The following is a 21,671-nucleotide window of genomic DNA, read 5'->3' as shown; positions in this document are numbered from 1 at the left end:
CACCAGCCAAGCAGGAACTCCAGGGAGAGTGAGGCTAGGGACTGTCCCAAAGTGGTGATTTCATTTTGGCTTCAAGGAAGAGTTCCCCTAGCAACTTGGCTTCTCACCTCTTTTTAATCGCATGTATGTATGTATTTACTTACCAGGCACGTTCTTCGCTCTTACCGTGGACCAGGCACTGTCCAAAGTGTGTCATCCATATGAACTTACATAGTGTATCAAACGTGGATTCCTGCACCTACTGGGGACTGACAGTCACAGCCCCTTTACTGAGCACTTACTATGTGCCAAGCAGCTAAGTTACAGACTCCTTCTCACATGAGCCCTCGGGAGGCGGGAAACATTTGTTCCCATTACAGATGTGGAAACAGGCTCAGCGAAGTCAGTGGCGCGGCTGAGACTGAAGCCTGACCTCCTGCTTTACTGCAAAGCCGTGGGCCTTGGCTTCCTTCCTGTTCCTGCGCAAATGTCAGGTGTCCTCTGGGAAGCCCTCCCTGGCCATCCCAGCCCACCCCTGACGCTGTTAACCCCCTTGCTTTGCCTCAGTTGCCTTCCTCGCTTCTCAGGGTGTTACGTGTGGGCTACAATAAACTAGATGAGATTATCCGTTCCCTGGGTCAGTAACAGTGGAAAACGGGACATTTCATCCAGTCCCCCTACTGGAATGACAGCTGCAGGCAGGTTCACAGCCCTGTCCCCAACGCCTGGCACACAGCAGGCACTCAATAAATGATGCGGGAGTGATTGAGGGAGTCTGACCACTCCCGGGAGACCAGGGCTCACTCACCCACGAGCCCAGAGGTCCAGCCCGAGGGGACTGGGCGCCGCCCTCTATCCCGCCACCTGGGGCACCTTCCCTGCCCCGGAGCTAGGCGGGGTGGGGCTCACCGTCATCCATTTACCAGCCTCGCCACTCCGAGGGGCGCACGTTAATAAGATTAGCAATTAAAACGCGACCGAGTGTCTGTGGCACGGGGCCACCCCCAGGCTGAGCCGGGGCGGGACGGCGCTCCTGGCGGCCGCGCAGCACAACAGACGTGCGGGCGCTGGGGCGGGAAGCCAGTGCGCGAGCTCAGGGCCATGGAGAAAGCGCGGCCGCTGTGGGCCAATCCGCTGCAGTTCGTGTTCGCCTGCATCTCTTACGCCGTGGGCCTGGGCAATGTGTGGCGCTTCCCCTACCTGTGCCAGATGTACGGCGGAGGTGAGTGCGGGCTCCGCGCCGCGCGGCTCGGGCCGCGGGGCTGCGCGCGTCCCCGGCGGGCGGGCGTCGCCGGCGCGCTCGGTGCAGAACGGCACTCGGCCCCGACGCTCCTGGGGGTGCGCGCTGGGACGCGCCCCCTGTTCCACCCCAGTAAACCGAGGCTCAGAGCGTGTTAATGCGATCGTCGGTTTGCAGGGCCGGGAGTCGGACTCGGGGCATCTCAGGTCACACCTGGAGCCCCGTCCGAAGCCGCCCCCCACCTTCTGCACCCCCAGCCCCATCCCAGGGGCTGCCAAGCCCCCCACCACAGGCTCGTTGGCCAGGCTGTGGCTCTAGGAGACGTGGGGGACACTATTTGGAAGAGAGGTGGCAATAGTGTGAATACCAGTGAGTGTGACACGCGCTAGTTCAACAGAAACTCGTTCCACTACTTTACCTGTGAAACTTAGATTCCTGGAAGCATGATTAGAGACTCGGATTCAAGGATCTTGAGCTCGCCCTTCCTTCCTTCCTTCCTTCCTTCCTTCCTTCCTTCCTTCCTTCCTTCCTTCCTTCCTTCCTTCCTTCCTTCCTTCCTTCCTTCCTTCCTTCCTCTCTTCTTTATTTCTTCCTTTTTTTCCCTCCTTCCTTCCTTCTTTCCTTTTACAGAGTGGGGAAAGGAGGGAGACAGAGAGGGAGAGAAACATCGAAGTCTGAGAGAAACGTCCATCCGTTGCCTCTTGTACGCGCCTGGACCGGGGACCGAACTGCAGCCCAGGCATGTGCCCTGACCTGGAATCCAACTGGCAACCTCTCGCTTTGCAGGACCCGGCGCCCCCACCGCGGAATGAGCCACCCTGCTCTCTGGGCTTGAGCTATTTCTTTAGATTTTTTATAAAATGATTGGTTTGGTTTGGAACCAAAGAGAGCAGGAAGGCAATTCATTCATTCTGTTTCTGCTTTTTTTTTTAACACAAATTTTTCCCTGAAGTATCACAGCACGCTCACTAGACTGAAAGACAGTGACACAGCACAGACACACAGCACATGCTGGTAATGTTCAGAGAGCGGGAGACCCTCCCGTGGCCTGAGAAGCTCCGCAGAGGCCCAGGTGCCTTTTAGAAGGCAGAGGGATTGAAGTCTCCATGTTACAAAAAAAAAAAAAAAAAAAAGTTTTTCCTAGTTGTTCCATTTCTAAAATTCCATCTAAAGGAAAATGATGAGAGTTCTGACAGAAGGCAGACTATAAGAGGATGGTCTCCATCTTTTAATAAAAGCAAAATACTGGAAACTTCCTAAGCCTTCCACTAAAAGGATTCCGGTTCAGTAAATATGGAAACTTCATAGCCATTAAGATTGTGTTTTCAAAAAATGTTACGTATTTTCTCATTTCATATGTTACATGGAGGGAGGAAAAGTCACAGTGATCACTGAATAAAATGAATGGTCTCAAGTTAAAATAGACAAGAGAATGAAAACACTGTACTAAAGTGTTCACAAGTAGTTATGTGGGTGATTTCTGCTTACCTTGTAGAGACAGAGTGTGTGTGTGTGTGTGTGTGTGTGTGTGTGTGTGAGAGTGTGAGTGGTGTCTTCTATAATATGCATGAATTTGTCTCACCGTAAAGGACAATGAGAGATGTTAACTAGAGTGTGTTTACAAAATTTAACCCATGGAAGGAGATTAAGACCTAAAACACTGCTCTCCCTTGTTCCCACCAGCTCAAAAAAAACAAAAAACAAAACGGTTAATCCATAGTTTTTTTAAAAATAGTGCATTCTTAATTCTCTCTTTTTTTATTTTAAGGGTATAAATACATCAAAATGATGTGAGGCCGTGGGCTGCCGTTTGCTGCTGCTGCAGTTTCATAGCTGCCTTTTGACGTGTGTGTTTGTCGGGTTGCCGTTTCCTTGCCGGTCCGTGTCGCACCCCTCCGCCTGCCGCGCCACCTTCGCTCTTTCCCAGAGGTCCGCCGTGTTTCCTTCCTCGTTTCCAACAGCACCTTCGCCTGAATAGTCTGTGGGGGCGCGCAGGCGGGGCCCAGCAGCTCTGCGGTAGAACAGATACGAGGCACAAGGGGCAAACACAAGGCCCACGGGCCGAATCCGGCCCTCCGCCTTGTTTCTACCCGGCGGCAGTGCCAAGCTCCTTGCCCCTAGTTAAGCAGTGGTTAGATTTCTACAGTCCTAAAGTTACATTGGGCCCTTTGAGGGCGACCACGAGGCTGATGTGACGACCCTCAGTGAAAATGAGTTTGACACCCTGATACAAGGAGTTGCTGTGGAAACCTCAAGACCTTGAGGACTCCGGAAAAGGAAAGAAAAACAATCTTGTGTGGGTGTAGAGTATATTCAGCTGGTAGGCAGCTAGAAAAATGGATAGATGGATAGATGGGTGGATAGATGAATGATGGTGGATGAATCGATGGGGTGGATGGATAGATGGATGAGGTGGATGGATGGATGGAGGTGGATGGATGGATGATGGTGGATGGATGGATGGATGGGGTGGGTGGATAGATGGATGAGGTGGATGGATGGATGGAGGTGGATGGATGGATGATGGTGGATGGATGGATGGATGGATGGGGTGGATGGATAGATGGATGAGGTGGATGGATGGATGGAGGTGGATGGATGGATGATGGTGGATGGATGGATGGATGGATGGATGGATGGGGTGGATGGATAGATGGATGAGGTGGATGGATGGATGGAGGTGGATGGATGGATGATGGTGGGTGGATGGATGCGGTGAATGGATGGATGGATGGATGGGGTGGAAGGATGGATGATGGTGGATGGATGGATGGGTGGATAGATGGATGGGGGGTGGACAGATACTGGCTGGGTGCATGCCACCCTGTCAGCCTTAAGTGTCTATAGAATAATGACTAAGTAGCTTATCCTGGCTCAGTGAGGACCTGACCACCTAACACCTGTCCTGATTTCTACCTCATTTCCTGCCACTGATCTAACCCCGCCCCCAACCATTCAGAGCAGCCCTCCGTGGGGCACGCCCACTCTGCCCCCACACTGTGCCTGGGCAGTTTCCTCCTGGAGCAGTCCCACTCTACACCCACCCCCCACCCCCACGCCATGACCCCAGGCCAGGCTTCTCCCTCACTGTCACCACTGCCTGTCAGGCCCCGAGTCCCTGCAGGCCTACATGCTGTTCTCCAGTCTCTGTCTCCCACTGGCCCGTCCCTGTGCAGTGGCTGGATCAGAGGAGGCTCTGATGAATATTTGTTGGATGAATGAGCCGGGTCTGTTCTGAAAAGCCGCGGGGGTCCCTGAGGTGGGGATGCTGGTGGTTTTCCCTGAGCCTTTTGTCACCTATCTGTAAGTGATTTACCATCCCCCAGACCCAGGTGGCTTTCAGACCCAGTCTTCACCAAAAGCTCAAGGGTAAACCAACCGCACCACAGAGGGCTCGGAGGGGAATGTAACTTCTTCCCAGCGGCGCTGAGACCCTCCCACCCCCGGTCGACAAAGGGCTGTTGATAAACCGCAGAGCCAAGCTGTGCCGAAATACCTGCCAGAATAAAACGGATTAGGGGCTTGTGCCCCTTTCCACCGGGCTCTGCCCGTGCCCGTGACCGGAGGCCGGTTTCCTTCCCACTCTGCTGGCCAGGCTCAGCACGAGGAATGTTAATTCTGCAGATTACATGCCAGATACCAACCACCTCTGTGCAGTGTGCTGGCTGGAGACTGGGGAAAAGGGCAGCCGAAAGAACCACACAAAAATCCCTTCTTGAAAAAGTCAGCAGGGCTTGGTGATCATGCCAAAGTCTAAGTTGTTCAGTGAGAAATCAGGATGCAAATGTGCTGTATGCTGATGTGCCGGAAAAAAATGTGCTGGTGGCTGATTTTTCTGTTAAGCACGAACTCAAATCATGGGAGGGATGTGGAGAAGTAAGAACGGTTGTGTGGCTGGTGGAAATACGGATTTTTTTTCTCCTAACTTTTCTCTGTGTGATATTTGAACCGTAAAGAGGGGAAAACCAAAGGCTACCTGATCCTGCCGTAGGACAACAACACGCTAAGCCTGGATGTCCCCCTTCCACCCAAAGCCCCTGCTGCTCCTCTTTAGCGCTTAGGGCTTGGCAAACTGCTGGGCCCCGCCCCCAGAGGTTCCAACTCAGGTGTCCACCCCCAGGAGGCCAGCATTCTGCACTTCCCACAAACTCCTCAGTGACGCTGGTCAGAGCCACTGGTTCATGGACCGTACTCTAGAGGAAGCCCCCTTCCAGGCACCAGCTTCTGGACACCAGGCAGTGCGGTGACCCTTTACAAGTGCCAGACAACTGGCTGTTGGTGGAGGAGGAGGAGGATCTAATTTCTAGCATTTGCTGATTCCCAAGTGTCAATACTCCCACAACGGCCAATCGCAGACAAGCAAAGTCATGTCCCGGAATGTGGAATTGGGAAGAGGTGGGCACAGCCAGCTCTTGTGAGCTCCTGTGAGCCAGCAGGGCACAGGATGGGGACCGGGGCCACAGCCCGTCAGGCCAGGGCCCACCTGCAACTGAGTCCCACCAGGTGGGCTTTGCAGAGGACAAAGGCTGTAAGTGGAGGGAGAGGAGGAGTTTGGAAGCCTGAGTAAACTTCCCCCTGAAAGTGCTTGACTCCCATTTGTCTCTTTGTGGGTCTCGAAGAGCTGGAGTGAGATAGAAGGGCGTGCAGGGATCTGTTCCACACACAAGGAATTTCTCTTCCAGTGGGATTCTTGGCTTTCACAAACAGATAAGGTACTGGCTGTGATCATTAGGAAAATAAGTAGCAACGTGCTCTAGAATGGCCAATTAGTGTGTGTTTGGGGGTTACAAAAGTAATACATCTTCATGGTAGAAAATTCAGAAAATAGAGAAATACAAATAAAATGCAACAAAGAAATAAAATACAAAATCCCCCCCAAATTTCAGCACCCAGAGAAAATGACTGTCAATACATTTTTGGCTTCAAAAAATTTAGAACCATCTTTTATATGTAATTTAGTGTCTTGCTTTTTTTTTTTTTTACTTAACCAATTATCATTTCTAAGGTCACTTAATATTATTTGAAAATATGGACTTAGCTCCATAATATTCTCTTTACAGATGTAGCAAAACTTACTTCCCCGTTCTCCAATGTGGAACTTGAAGTCATTTACAGTGTTACACCCAAATGATGATGATATTTTAGTGGAAGAATTTGCTCTGTTTATATTTATTATGTTATGTTTGCTGTTATTTCTCCTCATGCTTGTACCTATTGTTTTCTTCTTATTGGGTTTTATTTTGTTCTTTTTACAAAATGAAGTATATCTCCTTTGCTTTTTTTTCCCTCCAGTGATTTCAAAGGCATAAATCCCATTTTTAGTCTACCAGTAGTTCATTTAATGTTTAAAGAAAAAGTGTACGTATTGGCTCTAACTATCAGTATCAAGACTGAACGTTGAAAACTGACCTGTGTGTTTATGTCTTGTTCTTTTCCTCCCCATTTTCCATGCCGATAGGTCGGGCCCACAGTGGTACCTTCTGCTTTTTATGTTACGTGCCTTCTCGTTCAAGGATTACTTGTCTCATTTGGGTTACTTTATAATTATATTAACACCGCCATTGTTATGAGTAGCCTGTTTAGTGGGTTTGCCACTAGTTAGTTCTTCACTTTAATTCATCACTGATTGGCTCTGTTTTCAGGACTACTGAACGGGTGGCTCCCTTTCTAAGCGCCTCTGACAGTGTCTTTCCCACATGAATGAATCACAGTGTTTTCCTCAAAACTCTAGACGTTACTCTGCTCTGTGAAGCTATTTCAGGTTTTTAGTTCTGTGAAGGAGAACTCTGCCACCAGATTCCGTTTTTAATTAGTTCTTAGGTATCCTAGATAAATAAGACATCATGTTGGTTTATATGATATTATATGCAATTCTCACCTGAAAACTTTGTAAACTTCATGTCTGGCTGTTAAATCCATTTTCAGCACTTTTACTGGGGACTAGTGAGCCCTTCCCACGCCCACGCCGGGAGATGTCTACAGGGCCGCTCGTGCCAGCCCTGTGGACGCGGTGCTCTCCTCTCCTCGGTCCTCATTCCAGCGAAAACGTTCTAGGGCCACCAGTCCATGCTGCGTCCAGTCTCTTATCGATTGCACTTCTCCACCCTCTTCCTCTGGGCTGCAGGGTAATTTCTCAAGGGCATCTTTTTTATTTCCCCTATTGCCTCCATTGGCTTCCAATGAACCATCCTATTTTTCCTGTTTATTTAATCTTTTTTCTTCCTGATTTATCCTTCCTTCATCATCGCCCGGTGCTGTTCTGCAAACACGGTGGCCGCTTGACTCTAAGAGCTCAAGTTCAAGACATTTTCTACATTTCTTCTGTTTCTCAGAGCAAATCTATTCCAGAGGAGGATCTTTGCCCTGATGCCTCAGAGTGGTCCTTTCACTATGTTTATGGCCACAACAAATTATGTGTTTGTATCAAGCAAAAAAGTCCCCTTTGTTTTAAATTTCATATTTCCTTAAAAGGAAGGGCTTGGTCAAACATTTTATACACACTCTGGCGAAGTACACATCACAGTCATGTTTCTGGAAGTGTCCAGAAACTCGCACACCGCGTGGGACAGCTTACAGAGCATATACAACCTAAAGATTTTGAAATTGTATAAGTTTGCCTTTAATAACTAGTAAAAAGTATTTATTTTAATGAAACATTTGTTTTTCAAAGACATAGGTATTTCCCTGTTGCCCCTGCCCACAGCCTCACATGAAAACACTTAAAGTAGCAAAAGAAGAAACATGGAATGGAAGGAAGACATGAACCACCGGGTCACAGCCCGTGAGTGGCTCCTGGGCTTGTCTCCTCCCTTTGGGACGGGCACCTGAGCGTTCCTTATCTTCCACACCGGCTCCTGTGCTTTTCTCAATTTCTCTCCTTTGCTTCCTTGTTACAGTTTTTGCTTCCAGATCTCCATTCCCCGAAACGCCAAGGGCCAGTTCGCCATTGTCCTTCCTTCCTGTAGATTTTAGTCCTTGCAAAGGGTGTCCAGTCAGTGTCCAATCACTTCACCGTCTCCATGTGCTCAGCGATTTCATCTGGATTGTTTCTCTCAGAAAGAAACTTGTCCCTCAAGCCTGCAATATTTTCTCCGTGTCTCATTTTGGATTCTCTAACATAGAGAGGATCTTTCAAATTATTCTTCTGTGGAATACAGCCACTAAGCCCCTGGGCTGTACAATCACCAAGCATTTCCAAGTTGTATTTCCAAGCATTTCCATGTCTGGACGGTTCTGGCCCATCGTGCACATCGGTGCTGGCAAATGCTCAGAGCCTCTGCGACATCTTTTGGGGGTCTTCCTTGTAATCTGTATGAGTTCCTTCTGGGCAGTAGCAATTAGCAAGGCTGTGATCTGCCAGGTACACCTGGTCAGGGAGCTTGCAGTTCGGAAGAAGATTCAAGGCCTTGATATCTCCGTGTATATACACCTGCTTGTAAATACAAGGTTTGTCCAGAAAAAGCCCAGCCATTGTTAATATAACAAGAACAGTTTTTGTGACATGAAGGTAACCTGGCAACCAAGGAGAGTGGACTGGAACGTGTGTGTGTGAACAAGGAAGACTTCACTGTAGTTACTGGTCAGAGGGGCCAGTAGGTGCCACTGAGTGAGCATGTGTACTGTGTGGCCACCACATTCAAAATGGCTGAGCTAGGAGAGCAATGAATCTGCATCAACTTTCGTGTTAAGCTTGAACATTCCCCCTCAGAAGCTATTTGGATGACTCAGGAGGCTTTCGGGGATGATGCAGTGAGTGCAGTACAACTGCAAGTGTGGCACAAACGCTTCAAAGATGGTTGAGAGTCTGTTGAAAGGGATCCACACTCTGGGTGGCCTGCAACAAGCAGAACGCCTGAGAGTGTTGAACGTGCACAGACTGCCGTCACAAAGATCAGTGACGGTGCGAGAACCAGAAGCTGATCTGGGGATTTTGATGCAGGATCTTGGCATGAAATGTGTCGTGGCAAAATTCGTTCCTCGGCTTCTGCCACCAGAGCAGAGGGAACATCAGGCGGCAGTTGCTAAGGGCGATTCCAAACTGCTACCAGTGAACAGATATTCTCTAGAGCACTTTGACCAGTGGGACGGATGCCGGGAGAACTGTGTGAGGTCCCAAGGTACCGACCTTGAAGGGGGCTGAGGTGTCCTTGTCCTGTGTACGATGTTTCTTGAGTCTCTTATCTTCTTCAGTCAGTGTCTCCACCTCTCATAGAATGTGGATGGATACTTTCTGGCCAGACTGCATCTATTCCAGACTGTCCAGATTTCTGAAGCTTAGCTACAAGACACTTTTTTCCAAGGCAAACACTTTTGGCATTTGCTTCATATATTTTCTGAAGGTCGCTCCCAAAGCAATCCATCATGATAAACCTGTCCCTTCTTCCATTTTCATCATGTAGACCAGACCCCTAATACTCAGGAGCACCCAGGTACTTCAGGCCATGGGCACAAATCCATTTCTGAACTTGCCCTGGTCCATCGTCCGTGGGTTCCACGTTTACACCACGGGGCGCCTCGCCAGATTTGAACCCAAGCCCCCTTGGCCGATGGGCAGTCCTGGTCTTCGTTCCTCTTCTGACATGTCGGTGATCACTGCGCCCCCCACTCCGGCTGCAAAGTGTTCTGGGAGAGGAGAACACTGCTCTGGAGGCGGAGCCGCTTCAACACGAGGCGTCGGTGCGCCAGGGCTTTCGCCGATTCCATGGCGCTGCCGCACGGCACACACGGGTCCTTTATTCTCGTCTGCTGTGCGTTAGGCCCGAAGCTGCCTCTCCGACGACAGCACCTCCTTTCTGAGGGAGGTGCAGGCCCATACGGACTTGCCCGATACAGACACAAAGCCAAAGTTCAAAGGTTTATGGATAAAAGAACAGTCCTGCCTTGGCATCATTTTTATTGACTTATGCTACTGATTTATTATTTATTGATCTACTATCTTTTATTGATTTGAGAGAGACAGACATGCATTGCTTGTTTTGTTCATGTATGCATTTATTGGTTGATTCTTGTATGTTCCCTGACTGGGGATCGAACCTGCATCTTGGTGTTTCAGGATAATGACGACACTCTGACCAACTGAGCTACGCGGCTGGGGCTCAGTGTTAATTTTTTTTATTTTGCTGATTGCACTGGTACTGTGTAAGGGAATGTCCTAATTTCTAGGAAATACACACTGAAGTATTAAGAAACAACAAAAAATAGTGGCCAAAATAAAAATCCGTTATTTCTCACAGTGCCTGGGTAGGCTGCACATTTCTGCACCTGTCTGGTTGGACCCCTCACAGGTGGACAGTGGGTACCACGTTGGCGGGGCCTCGGTCCCGAGCTTGCCTGGACCAGGTTTCATACAAGGTGGTCTCAGGACCCTGTTCCAGGAGAATGAAGGCAAAGTTACAAGGCATCTTGAGGGCTGGACTCTGGAAACACCATGGCACCCTTATCCCACATCCCATTGGACAAAGCAAGTCCGCGGCCAGCCCACAGTCACAGGTGGGGACTGGACTCCGCCTCTGCCCAGGAGCAGCTGCACCAACTGCAGCCATGTGTGATCTCTGGCCTCTCTGTTCTCCGGCCCCTCCCCGACGCCAGGGTCTCCGTGAACAAGGCCAGTATCCAGATCTTTAGATAAAGGGAGCCTGGGGCACAGTCCCGTGAGAAGAGGGGTAGTCAGTGGACTTGTTTCAAATTGATCACAAGACAAATATTTTTTATTGACATATACTCACATGCAGAACAATGTCCCCCTTTTGATGTCCAGTTCTCGGAGTGTACACAGATGCATCCAGCTCTGTGACTGTCACGCGATGGTGTCCTTCAGAGCCAATCCAGGCCCCCACACCTCAGATCTGCTTCCCGTCCCAACGGTGTTGCCTTCTCCAGAATGCCCTGTGCGTGGAGTCCCACAGTGTGTGGGCTCATGATTCCGGCACCTTCCACCTGGTATAATGCTTCTGAGACTTTGCCATGTCATTGGGAGCATCGGTGGTCTTGTTCCTTTTGATTGCTGAGTAATATTCCACAAGCGGCCAGGCCAGCGTTTATTATCCGTGCACCTGCCAGACGTTGTTTCCCATTTTTGACAGCTATGAATAGAGCTTCTATCAACATCTGGGATCAGGCTTTTGTGTGAATATGGGTGCCCGTTTCTCTAGAGCAAACACCCAAGACTACAATGGCTTGGTTGTATGGGAAGCGCATGCGCAACTTCCTACGAAACTGCCCCACTGCTCCGCAGAGCGGCTGCAGCACTTCACACCCCCACCAGCAGTTTCGGGAGTCCTGCCACGCCTCGCCAGCACTCGGTATCATTAGCACTTCTGTTTCTCGAAGATCGGATTGGCGTTAGGAAGTGATTCGTGAATCGGGCAACAGCACCCCGCCACCCCTTGCAGCCGGAAGGGCGCTCCCAGGACCGCTGAGGTCGGCTATTCTCACAGGGTGTTCAACGGCTGTGGCTGGAATTTGTGTTTTCCTCCTGAACACTGATGCTGAGCATCTTTTCACGGGCTAGTCTGCCGTTCATATATTTTCTTTGGTGACATGCCTGCTCAAATTTTTCACGCATTGTTTTTGCCAGGCCCTTTTGTTCTCATTATTGAGTTTTGAGGGTCCTTTAAATGCCCTAAATGCAGAGTCTTTGTCAGACGTCTGTTGCAGGTATTTTCTCCCAGTCTGTAACTTGTCTTTTTATTCTTCTACCGCTGTCTTTCGCAGAGCAGGATTGGAAAAGGAGGTCTATCAATATCTTCTTTTGCAGATGATGCTTTTGACGTTGTCTCTAAGGCACATTTTACTGCTGACTAACCCGAGGTCTGAAGGATTTTCTCCTTCTAGACGTTTTATAGTTTTGAGTTGTCCATACAAACTGATGAAGCATTAGGGGAGAGGGGATGTTATTTGGTATATACTGTGAGATAGGAGTTGAAGTTCATTTTTTCTGCATATGGAAGTTCATGTTCTGGTTGTTGGGGGAAAAAAAAAAAGACTGCAGAGCAAATTCACCAGAACTGTGGGTTTGTTTGGGTGGTTGGGGGGAGGGAAAGGTGACAGAAATTATGGAGGAACAGGACGTCAGAGCCCCGTGCTCCCATCTGGCACCAGGCCTGGGACTTCCCGCCTCCCATGGGTGTGGGCCCTTGGGCAGGGGGCCGTCGGGCGGGCCCTGTCAAAGGGGCAAACCTTTCAGGGACCCTGCCAGGCCTCCCGTGGTTACTGTTTAACATGTCGGGTGAAAATGAGCTTTACTTATTACCACTGTGGCTGCAAGCAGTTTGTGCCACCCTGGGTGGGACCCCTGACGGACTCGTCGCTATGGAGAGGAACCCGGGAAGGTGTGGAGACACCTTTCTGCAGGGCAGGACGGGAGCGCAGCCTGGCAGCGGCTCGGCTCCCACCTGGGTGAGTGTTCAGGGTGGCAGAGAAGAAACACGGCCCGCGATTGTCCACTCTTAATTTCTATTTGCTGATTTCACTGTGTTTTACAGAACCTCAGGTCTTGATTCCAAAGTTTGCATATTTAGGAAATTATACTGAGCGTGAGATGAGAGAAGATTTGTTTGCTCTTTTGGAAGCCTCATGAAGGTTTATTCCCTGTGTTTTCCTCTGGAGACTAGCAGAATAAAAGCTTCGTGTGCTACGTGATGGATCTCTTCTTTTAGAGCTTCATCTGGTTTCAGTGCGGCTAGTCCAGCCCTTAAGCTCATTTTACTAGAGTAAATAACGAAAACTACGCAAGAAAGTGTGGATCGAAATCCCAGATGATGTGCAGACAAAAAATGAAATGTGTACACACAACAAAATACACCCTGAACACACAGTACAGGCACGATGTGGTCTGCAGTGCGACACTGTGTCCGTTCTGTTTCTCCTCTGGGAACAGGGCTTTCTGGCCGAGGGGCTGGGACAACCGAGGCACGGAGGGAGGCGCTCAAGGACCTGAGGACAGGGCTGGTTTATCACCCAGAATGGAAGTAGTTAAAGATTTTCACTCACAGGGTGATGGAAGGATGGCTAAGGAAATAGATGGGTGGATGAGCAGAAAAGTAAAAGGTTAGCCCCAGCTGGTGTGGCTCAGTGGATTGAGTGCCATCCTGCAAACCAAAGTGTCACCGATTTGATTCCCAGTCAAGGCACATGCCTGGGTTGTGGGTCAGGTCCCCAGTAGGGGGCGCTCGAGAGGCAACCACGCATTGATGTTTCTCTCCCTCTTTCTCTCTCCCTTCCCCTCTCTAAAAATAAATTTAAAAAAAAAATATATATATATGTAAAAGGATAGAAAGATGGGTGGATGGATGGATGGTGTGATGGGTGGGTGGGTGGAAGAATGAGTGATGGGCGGACGAGAGGCAGGACAGAAAGGTGGACGTGTGGGAAGGTATTAGAGTGTGAAGGCAGAAGGGTGGAGGAAGACTGGAAAGACAGACGGATGAGCGGACAAGTGGGGAGACGGAAGGACGTCGCGGAGAGGCAGGGCGGGTGGCAGAGTCCAGCCCGTTGGTGACAGCCCGGCTGGCGGCTCTGACGCCCGCAGGGAGTTTCCTGGTGCCCTACGTCGTCATGCTCATCGTGGAGGGAATGCCGCTCCTGTACCTGGAACTGGCGGTCGGACAGCGCATGCGCCAGGGCAGCATCGGCGCCTGGCGCGCCATCAGCCCCTACCTGAGCGGCGTCGGTACGTGGGTGCCTCCGGTCCTCCCCCAACCCCCGCCCTGGGAGACCCCCTACCTGTATTCTGGGTCGCCTGGATGGGGTGGGAGCAAAGGGGAAGCACAAGGCCAGGGAGAGAGCCCTCGAGTGGGGTGGACAGAGGCCCAGGGGAGGTTGCCCTGGAACGTGGACTGAGAGGGGCTGGTTTCCTGCCCCAGGAGAGGGAGGGAGGGAGGAGGCACCAGTGGGGAACTGAGACCCCATTGCTGCCCTGGCCCCGGGGGCTTGTCCGTGAGGAGGAAGCAGCTGCCTGGATGGAACTGTGAGTCAGTGTCTGAGCTGACAAGCATTCTGGGGACGGGCCCATAACGACGTCCCCTTTCAGTGACCACCTACTGTGTGCCGGGTGCTGGTCTGCACAGTATATGTGCACGAGCTCACTTATTCTTCTCATGGCCGAGAGGTTGTCGGGGTGCCGTATGGAAGCGGGGCACACAGACAGTAAGGAGGTGCGGCCCCACAGCCTGCCTGTCCGGGGCTCCCTGGAGCTGGTGTCCCGCCCACCTCGGGGACATGGTCACCCAGCCTTGCACCCTCACGCTCCCGGGCTCTCACTGCTGTCCCGAGGAACTTTGACCAGCGATGGCCACACTCTGTCCTGCCCACCCCTCCCGCCCCAGACAGGAAGGCAGAGTGACATTTCAGGGGCAAAGAGGGCGTAAACTTGTACGTGACTTGTCTCAGGTGCAGGAGAAATGTGTCTCGTGCCCTGACAAATCATCTCCTAGCCCGAACCGCCTCCTCTCTCCAGTGGCCGTTAATGTTTAGCAGGGAGCTGTGTGGTTGGCGATCTGCCCCAGTGAGCAATCCCGGAGGGCTTCTCCGAAGCGTCGTTTGCCGTGTGGTAGAAGACAGGCCAGATGGTTGTGCCAGCCGGGGGTGCTGCTTTGTGAGCGGCCAGCACTGAGATCTCCAAAAAAGTCACCATCCTCTTGTTCCAGAAAATGGGGATATGGGTGGGGAGAGAGACCAGCCCTGGGCAGTGCTCACTGGGCCCTGGCCACAGCGGGCCTCTCACAGACCTGCTTTGGAGGCGTTGCCATCCTGGGGGAAGGGGCCACTCACTGCGTGGGTGTCCTGGGTGTGATGGAGGGGCCCCAGCTGCCGGGTCCAGGCGGGAGGGGGGCAGGGAGGACCCTCAGCACCCTCTGCTCCGGCACAGGCGTCGCCAGCGTGGTGGTCTCCTTCTTCCTGTCCATGTACTACAACGTCATCAACGCCTGGGCCTTCTGGTACCTCTTCCACTCCTTCCAGGTGAGCGGGTGAGCCAGAGCCGGGCGGGAGCAGGAGGGCAGGGCCACCCACTGGATCAGGCGGGGAGGTGTGGGTCAGGGCCCTGTCACTGCGGATGGTCTGGCCCTTATCGTTCGTGCAGTCTCTCGGGCCCACACTAGAGTCTGGTGGCCCTCAGCCAGCACGGGCAGGGCTGTAAGGAGTGGGAAAGCCCTCTCACCCACCCGCCCTGTCTCTCTCCTATTCCCAAGCCCCACCTGTGCCGCTGACTAACCTCGGAGTCCCTGTCTGCCCCCAGGGGCTCCAGCTGCCTGCCCTTTGGGGACCAGCCCCCTTCTGTTCCAAGAGCCCCATTCCAGGGCCACCTCCTGTCCCCTGCACCCTAACCTTTGGCCTCAGCCCTCACCTCTCTGTGTGATGCTGCGTTGGGCCCCCAGAACCCCCTGCCGTGGTCTCGCTGCCCACTGAATGGCAACCGCACGGGCTACGACCAGGAGTGTGAGCTGGCTTCGTCGACACAGTACTTCTGGTACAGGAAGACCCTCAACATCTCGCCGTCCATCCAGGAGAGCGGCGGTGTGCAGTGGGAGCCGGCGCTGTGCCTCGTGCTGGCCTGGCTCGTGGTGTACCTGTGCATCCTCCGGGGCACCGCGTCCACCGGCAAGGTGGGCCGGCACGGCGGGGGGACCGGTGCCCGGGAGGCGGGGGCGGAGGCCAGCGGGGCCACCAGGCTGCCTGCCGTCCTCGAGGGGCAGAAGCTGTGCTGGGGGAGGTGCAGGTCACCTGCTAGGTGACTGTAAAAATGGCCAGTGGTGCTTGGGTCACAGCCCTGAATCTCAGCACAAAGGGCTCCCCGGCCACCTGGAGAGGCGAGCGCTGTACCTGCCAGCCCCCACCCCACGCTGCCCGAGCAGCTCCAAGCGGCCATACAGGGAGGGAGCCACCCCAGCCCCGGTCTCACACCAGCTCCAGTCGGCATCTCCTGGCGCGCTTTACAGCTCCGCCGCCTGGGTCCGACCCCCAGAGGCTCCGGAGTAATCGGCGTGGGGGGCGGCCTGAACCCCGGGGGCTTCAGAAGCCCTCCAGGTGCTCCTGCGGTGAAGCCCAGGCTGAGGGCCTCCTGCTGCTCCATCGGGCCGATTTATAAACCTTTTCTCCTCCTGCTGGGCTGATGTTCCTTCAACTCTGTCCTGCTCCACCGCTGTGGGGTCTCATGGGGACCGCAGGCCTGCTGTGGGTCTCCAGCAGGCTGACTCTGCCCTCTGGGGCCCACAGGTGGTGTATTTCACAGCACTGCTGCCCTACTGCGTGCTCATCATCTACCTGGTCCGGGGCCTCACGCTCCACGGAGCCACGAACGGCCTGGTGTACATGTTTACCCCCAAGGTACGGACGGGCTCAGGGGACGGGTCCCTGGGTGCACCCCACTCACCCTGCCCTCTTCCAGAATGGGTGGGCAGAGAGGGGGGAAGGCGAGGGAGGGGGGAATGGGGTCCTGAACCCCGGAGTCTGCTGCAGGCCCTCCAGGCCTGCGGAGGGGATGGATTAGCAGCGGGGGTGGAGTCACCGCCCCCACGGGACAGTCCCCAAACCCTATGAATTCTCAGGCATTGAGTCTTTTGCTTTTTAATCCTCACCCAAGGTCACACTCACTGTTGTTAAAGAGAGAGGGAGGGAGGGAGCCATCAATGCGAGAGAGAAGCATTGATCAGACTGAACCCGAAACCTAGGCATGTGCCCTGACCAGGAATCAATCCCACAACTTTCTTTTTGGTTTATGGGATAACACTCCAGTCAATTAAGCCACGTCAGCCAGGGCTCAGGCATTGAGTCTTTTGTCCCCTCACCCTCCTGGTCCTCTCTGACCCCCAACAGCGGCTGCCCAGCTCCATGGGTGGCCTCCTGGCCACAGCCTCCCCTGCCCCCGCCCCAGGAGCTAAGCTCTCTGCCTCCAGCACCACTCCGGTCTTCTGGGTCTCCTGCTGGCCACTGCCAGGGGCCACTCTCCCTACAGGGCAAGGCCACACCCTGCAGGGTTCCCTCGGCCCTGGCAGCCCCTCGCAGCCAGCATTCACCACCGCTGCCCGTCGGGGCAGGACAGGTTCTCCCCTGAGCGAATCTGGCCCCTGGAAACAAAATGACTGTAGTAGCAGCCTCTCCCCAGACGTCGACCCCACTGCCAGGCCACAGTGCTGCCGCCTCACGGGCTGGGCGCACAATCCCCTTTAAGGCGATTCTGCCCTCACTTTCCAACAGCACGCCTCCTGTGGACACAGGGCAGGGCAGGGCAGGGCAGGGGGGACACGCTTCATCTGCCGAGGAAGGGGGCAGTACCAGCGGGAGGCCGGGAGCCTCGCTCACAGCGCCCGGCCCACCCTCCCCTGGCCAGGGAGTTTGGGACCCCACCAGGGTTCACCGGCCCTGCCCCTGCTGGCCTCCTAGGTGGAGCAGCTGGCCAACCCCAAGGCCTGGATCAACGCGGCCACCCAGATCTTCTTCTCGCTCGGCCTGGGGTTCGGCAGCCTGATCGCCTTCGCCAGCTACAACGAGCCCTCCAGCAACTGCCAGAGGCACGCGGTGATCGTGTCCCTCATCAACAGCTCCACCTCCATATTCGCCAGCGTCGTCACCTTCTCCATCTATGGCTTCAAGGCCACCTTCAACTACGAAAGCTGCGTGAACAGGTAAGAGCCCCGGGCCTCAAGGGGGAGGAGACCAGTCTCCAAGGCTCCGAGTTGAAGGGGCACCTGGGAAGAGGTAGATGCCAAGGGCCAAGGGGTAGGGGGCAAAGGGCAGCAGCCTTGCCCAACTTCTTCTGCCCTGTCTCCCCACCTCAAAAGCAATCAGGTGCGCTCTCTCGCTGAGCCGCGGAGAGGACAGAACATACTTGCCGGGATCCCACCGAGGCAGAAGGAACACCCAGCAGGCGTCTCGAGCCCTGAGGGGCTACTTACAAATGTAAACTTAAACTCTGGTTTGAGTCAGTTCCTCGGTTGCACCTGTGGTCCGCGGACGCCCCAGCTGGATGGCGCGGATGTGAGGGGTTCCCGCCCTCCCAGGCCCTCTGTGGCCCAGAGGTTGGAGCAGCCTCACTGTGCACTGTGCGGATCGGTTCCGCCAGCCATCACCGCTCCCACCTGAGGCTTCTGCAAAGCCACCCAAAATACCTTGCCAGTTACAAGGTCACCAGTGCACAGGTTCCTTCTGTTGAGAACCTGGCCCCCTCAGAAAAGAAGGGGCCGGGTAGGCAGCCCGGTGCCCAAGCTTCCCTGGGGTTTGGGTCGGTGACAGTGGCCTTTCTAATTGGTGGAGGTCCACCTGACGCTCTGGCCCGCAGGGTGATTCTGCTGCTGACCAATTCTTTCGACCTGGAAGACGGCTTTCTGACAGCCAGCAACCTGGAGCAGGTGAAGGGCTACCTGGCATCCACCTACCCCAGCCGGTACAGCGAGGTGTTCCCGCAGATGAGGAACTGCAGCTTGGAAGCCGAGCTGGACACGGTGAGCGCTGGCGAGGTCTCTGGAGACAAACTCTTTGTCGTGGTCCCCCCACAACTCTGCTAGGAGAAGAGGCACCTGACCGCCCTCTCTTCCTTCCCTTTTTCTCCTTTTACATTTCAAAACAGCAGTGAAGTACAAAGAATAATATAACGAGCACCTATATACCTACCACCCTGAATGAACAATTGCAAACATTGGTTGTTTTTTGGGGGAGGCGGTGTAGATTTTTTTCTTTTAATATAAAAGGAAAGAACGTTTCAGGGACAAAAGGAAAGGCCCCTGGGACCAGCCTCAAACTTTGCCTGCTCAGCAGAGAGAAGCTCTTCCTGTTGACATTTTGATTACCCGTATAGATATCGTTAAACATTGTCATTTCGTTGGCAGTTTTGTACGTGGAAATAAGGGGTCCGGGGAGATAGATACCTTCCTCATTCAACCTTCTGTTTTCGGGGTCCACCCGGAATAATGCACGTGGAATCTCGTAACTCGCTTTAAGTGCAGCATTTTATTTTTACCACACAGATACACCGTCATTTATCTACCTCCTCACACTAGACATTTGGCTTTTTAAAAAAAAATTTGCTACTGACGTCACCCTTATTTATAGTTTACAGATTTATTTTTTACGTTGCTGGGGTCTTTATTTATTTATTTTCCATATTGATTTTAGGATGACTTTGACAAGTTCCATCGAGGAACCATGTTTTAGGAATTTTATATTTAGGAATTGATTCTTTGAATGTACATTGGGGAGAATTAATATTTTTTCGATTCAGGCCTTTTGGCGACTTTCGGTTCAGGAACGTTATTATCACGCACACGAGTCTTCTACCTCCTTCAACTGATCTTCTCCGTGAATTCCTGGGCTCGTCTTATCAGCTTTCTCTCTGGGTGCCTTGCTGTCCTGTAGCTCTCGTGAACGGTGTCTTTATTTCCTCTTTCTATCGTTGCGTATCTTTGTGGCGAAAGAGAGCTCCAGGTTGTCGTGTGCTGAGCTGGTTCGTAGCGACCTCGGTGAGCGCTCCCGCTCGGTCTCGGATTTGTCCTTTACTCACTTCAGTTTCCTGTGTGGACTCCTGTGTCGCCTGCTCATATTCTTCTTTCCAACCTTCTGTGGCTCCCTTTTTTTTTTTTTTCCCTATTGTACTTGCCAGGACTTCCAGCGCAGTGGAAGCAGAAATGAGAGTGGGCGTGTTTATCTAATTCTTATATTGCTCTTGGAGTCGGCTTCCAGAGAGTGTCTCTAGAGAATATTTTACGAGAATAGAGACGCGGGAAGGCCATCGCTCCGGCTGTCAGCGAGCCACCTGGGAGGCATTTTTGGCGTTTGTCACGGGGGAGCCCTGCTCGGTCAGTGTGTTGTGGCCGAGGCCCCACTGGCTCCTCCTGGCTGTCCCCCGACGCAACCCTCTGTCCCCAGGACCCAACCCCTTAGGGCCTGGACCCCCCCACTCAGCTGGCCCCTGAGGCCTTTGGCTTTAGCTCCTGTTCAGGTTCAAATTCCCTCTTTGTTCTTGGCACCTGGGCACCTTCCTTCCTTCCTTTCGAGCTTGGCTCAATGTCCAAGAATCATGTGGTTATTGATTTATTTCGGCTGCATTTCCCCTGTTGCGGGTTTTTCCTCATTCCACCTCACTCTCTGCTGTTTGGAATGTGTATGTTCCCCGTCTCTCCTTGAAAACTTTCCACGCGTATTTAACTGAAGAAAACCCAAAGGTAAACACCGTCTTGACTTCAGACCACCTTCTCTCCTCCCTCCTGTTTTCAGCGCCATTTTTGTCCAGTTCTGCCTTTTTTAAACTCATAAACTGGCTATTTTTGTTCTTTCATACAGACAGTGTTTGTGTTTATCTTCATTAGGCGTTTTATTTATTCACCATTTCTTCTTGCACCCCGGCCGTCCCCTGGGGTTCGTCTGGGGTTGGGTTTTTTTTTCCTCCCTTAAAATGCATTCCTTTACTGCAGGTTTTTATGATAAATGTTTCAAGTGTGCAGCACAGTGATTCGACACCTGTCCAACTTACAAAGTGATCGCCCCAGTGATCCAAGTGCCTTCCCGACACCAGGCTTATTTGTTCCAATATCGTTGACTGTATTCCCTGTGGGGCACTGCACATCCCCGAGACCGTTTTGATAACCGGCAGTTTGTGCTTGTAAATCCCGTCACTCGCCTCCCCCACCTGCCTCCCACCTGGCACTGTCCACTTGTTCTCTGTACCTGTGACTTTGTTTCTGTTTGGCCCCATCTTTTAAAGGTGGTTTTCCCGCCCTGGCTGGTGGGGCTCAGTGGAATGAGCAGCGGCCTGCAAACTGGAAAGTTACCAGTTTGATTCCCAGTCAGGGCACCAGCCTGGGTTGCAGGCCAGGTCCCCAACTGAGGGCGTGTAAGAGGCAACTGCACATTGATGCTTCTCTCCTTCACTTCTCCCTCCCTCCCCTGTAAAAGTAAATAAATAAAATATTAAAAAATAAAGACCATCCTGGGGGTCCTAATCAGGGCACCTTCCCCCCAGAGAGGTTTTGCTTCCTCTTCTGATGCTGGTACCCAGGGGACATGGTAGCCATGACCCCTTTCAGTCCCTCCCCCCGGAGGTTGTCTTTAAACAGGAGCTCCAGGCTCAGTGTCCACAGTTCAGTGTCCCCACAGCGGTGTCTCCACCTCGGGGACCCCGCCCCCCGAGCAGCCCCGCCCACCCGGCCGCCTGCTGGCCAGGCTGGCTCCCACCGGTGTGTGCCTGTTGCTCTGGCTCCGCCATCCCGCCTCAGCTGGCAGCCACCGAGGCCTCAAACACCAATCAGTTGTGACATTGGAAGCAGAAATTACCAAAATGTTTTATGATGCTTTAACTAGAATTTCTGTGAGTTGGGGCAGGAAAGGGGTCTTGGTGTCCCCACTTGATGGAAATGTCTCCTCACACACACGGACCCCTTGGCTTCACAGTCCAGCGCTCGGTCCACTGAGCCACTCCAGCCAGGGCTTCACACAGACCCCAGGCAGCTCACATCCCTGTCCA

At 52.8% G+C, this 21,671-nt stretch overlaps 1 protein-coding gene and 1 pseudogene across 1 annotated transcript in view; one reads left to right on the top strand and one right to left on the bottom strand.

Annotated features, from left to right (window-relative positions):
- The first annotated feature begins 883 nt into the window (after positions 1-883).
- The window catches only part of SLC6A20 (solute carrier family 6 member 20), a 28,365-nt gene continuing 7,577 nt past the window's right edge, over positions 884-21,671 (top strand). Inside the window, exons 1-7 of the mRNA XM_037129798.2 lie at positions 884-1,201; positions 13,749-13,889; positions 15,087-15,178; positions 15,595-15,822; positions 16,433-16,543; positions 17,600-17,841; positions 18,495-18,657. Of these exons, the coding sequence (XP_036985693.2) occupies positions 1,081-1,201; positions 13,749-13,889; positions 15,087-15,178; positions 15,595-15,822; positions 16,433-16,543; positions 17,600-17,841; positions 18,495-18,657 (1,098 nt within the window). The 5' untranslated portion in view covers positions 884-1,080. The remainder of the gene's footprint in view (positions 1,202-13,748; positions 13,890-15,086; positions 15,179-15,594; positions 15,823-16,432; positions 16,544-17,599; positions 17,842-18,494; positions 18,658-21,671) is intronic.
- Positions 7,925-10,032, bottom strand: LOC119038091 (serine/threonine-protein kinase VRK1-like; annotated as a pseudogene).

Source organism: Artibeus jamaicensis, unplaced genomic scaffold (genome assembly GCF_021234435.1).
Source record: "Artibeus jamaicensis isolate MK-2021 breed Jamaican fruit bat unplaced genomic scaffold, CSHL_Jam_final contig_519, whole genome shotgun sequence".
Lineage (NCBI taxonomy): Eukaryota > Metazoa > Chordata > Mammalia > Chiroptera > Phyllostomidae > Artibeus > Artibeus jamaicensis.
Note: the sequence above shows the minus strand (reverse complement) of the source record. Positions and strands in the feature narration are given on the sequence as shown.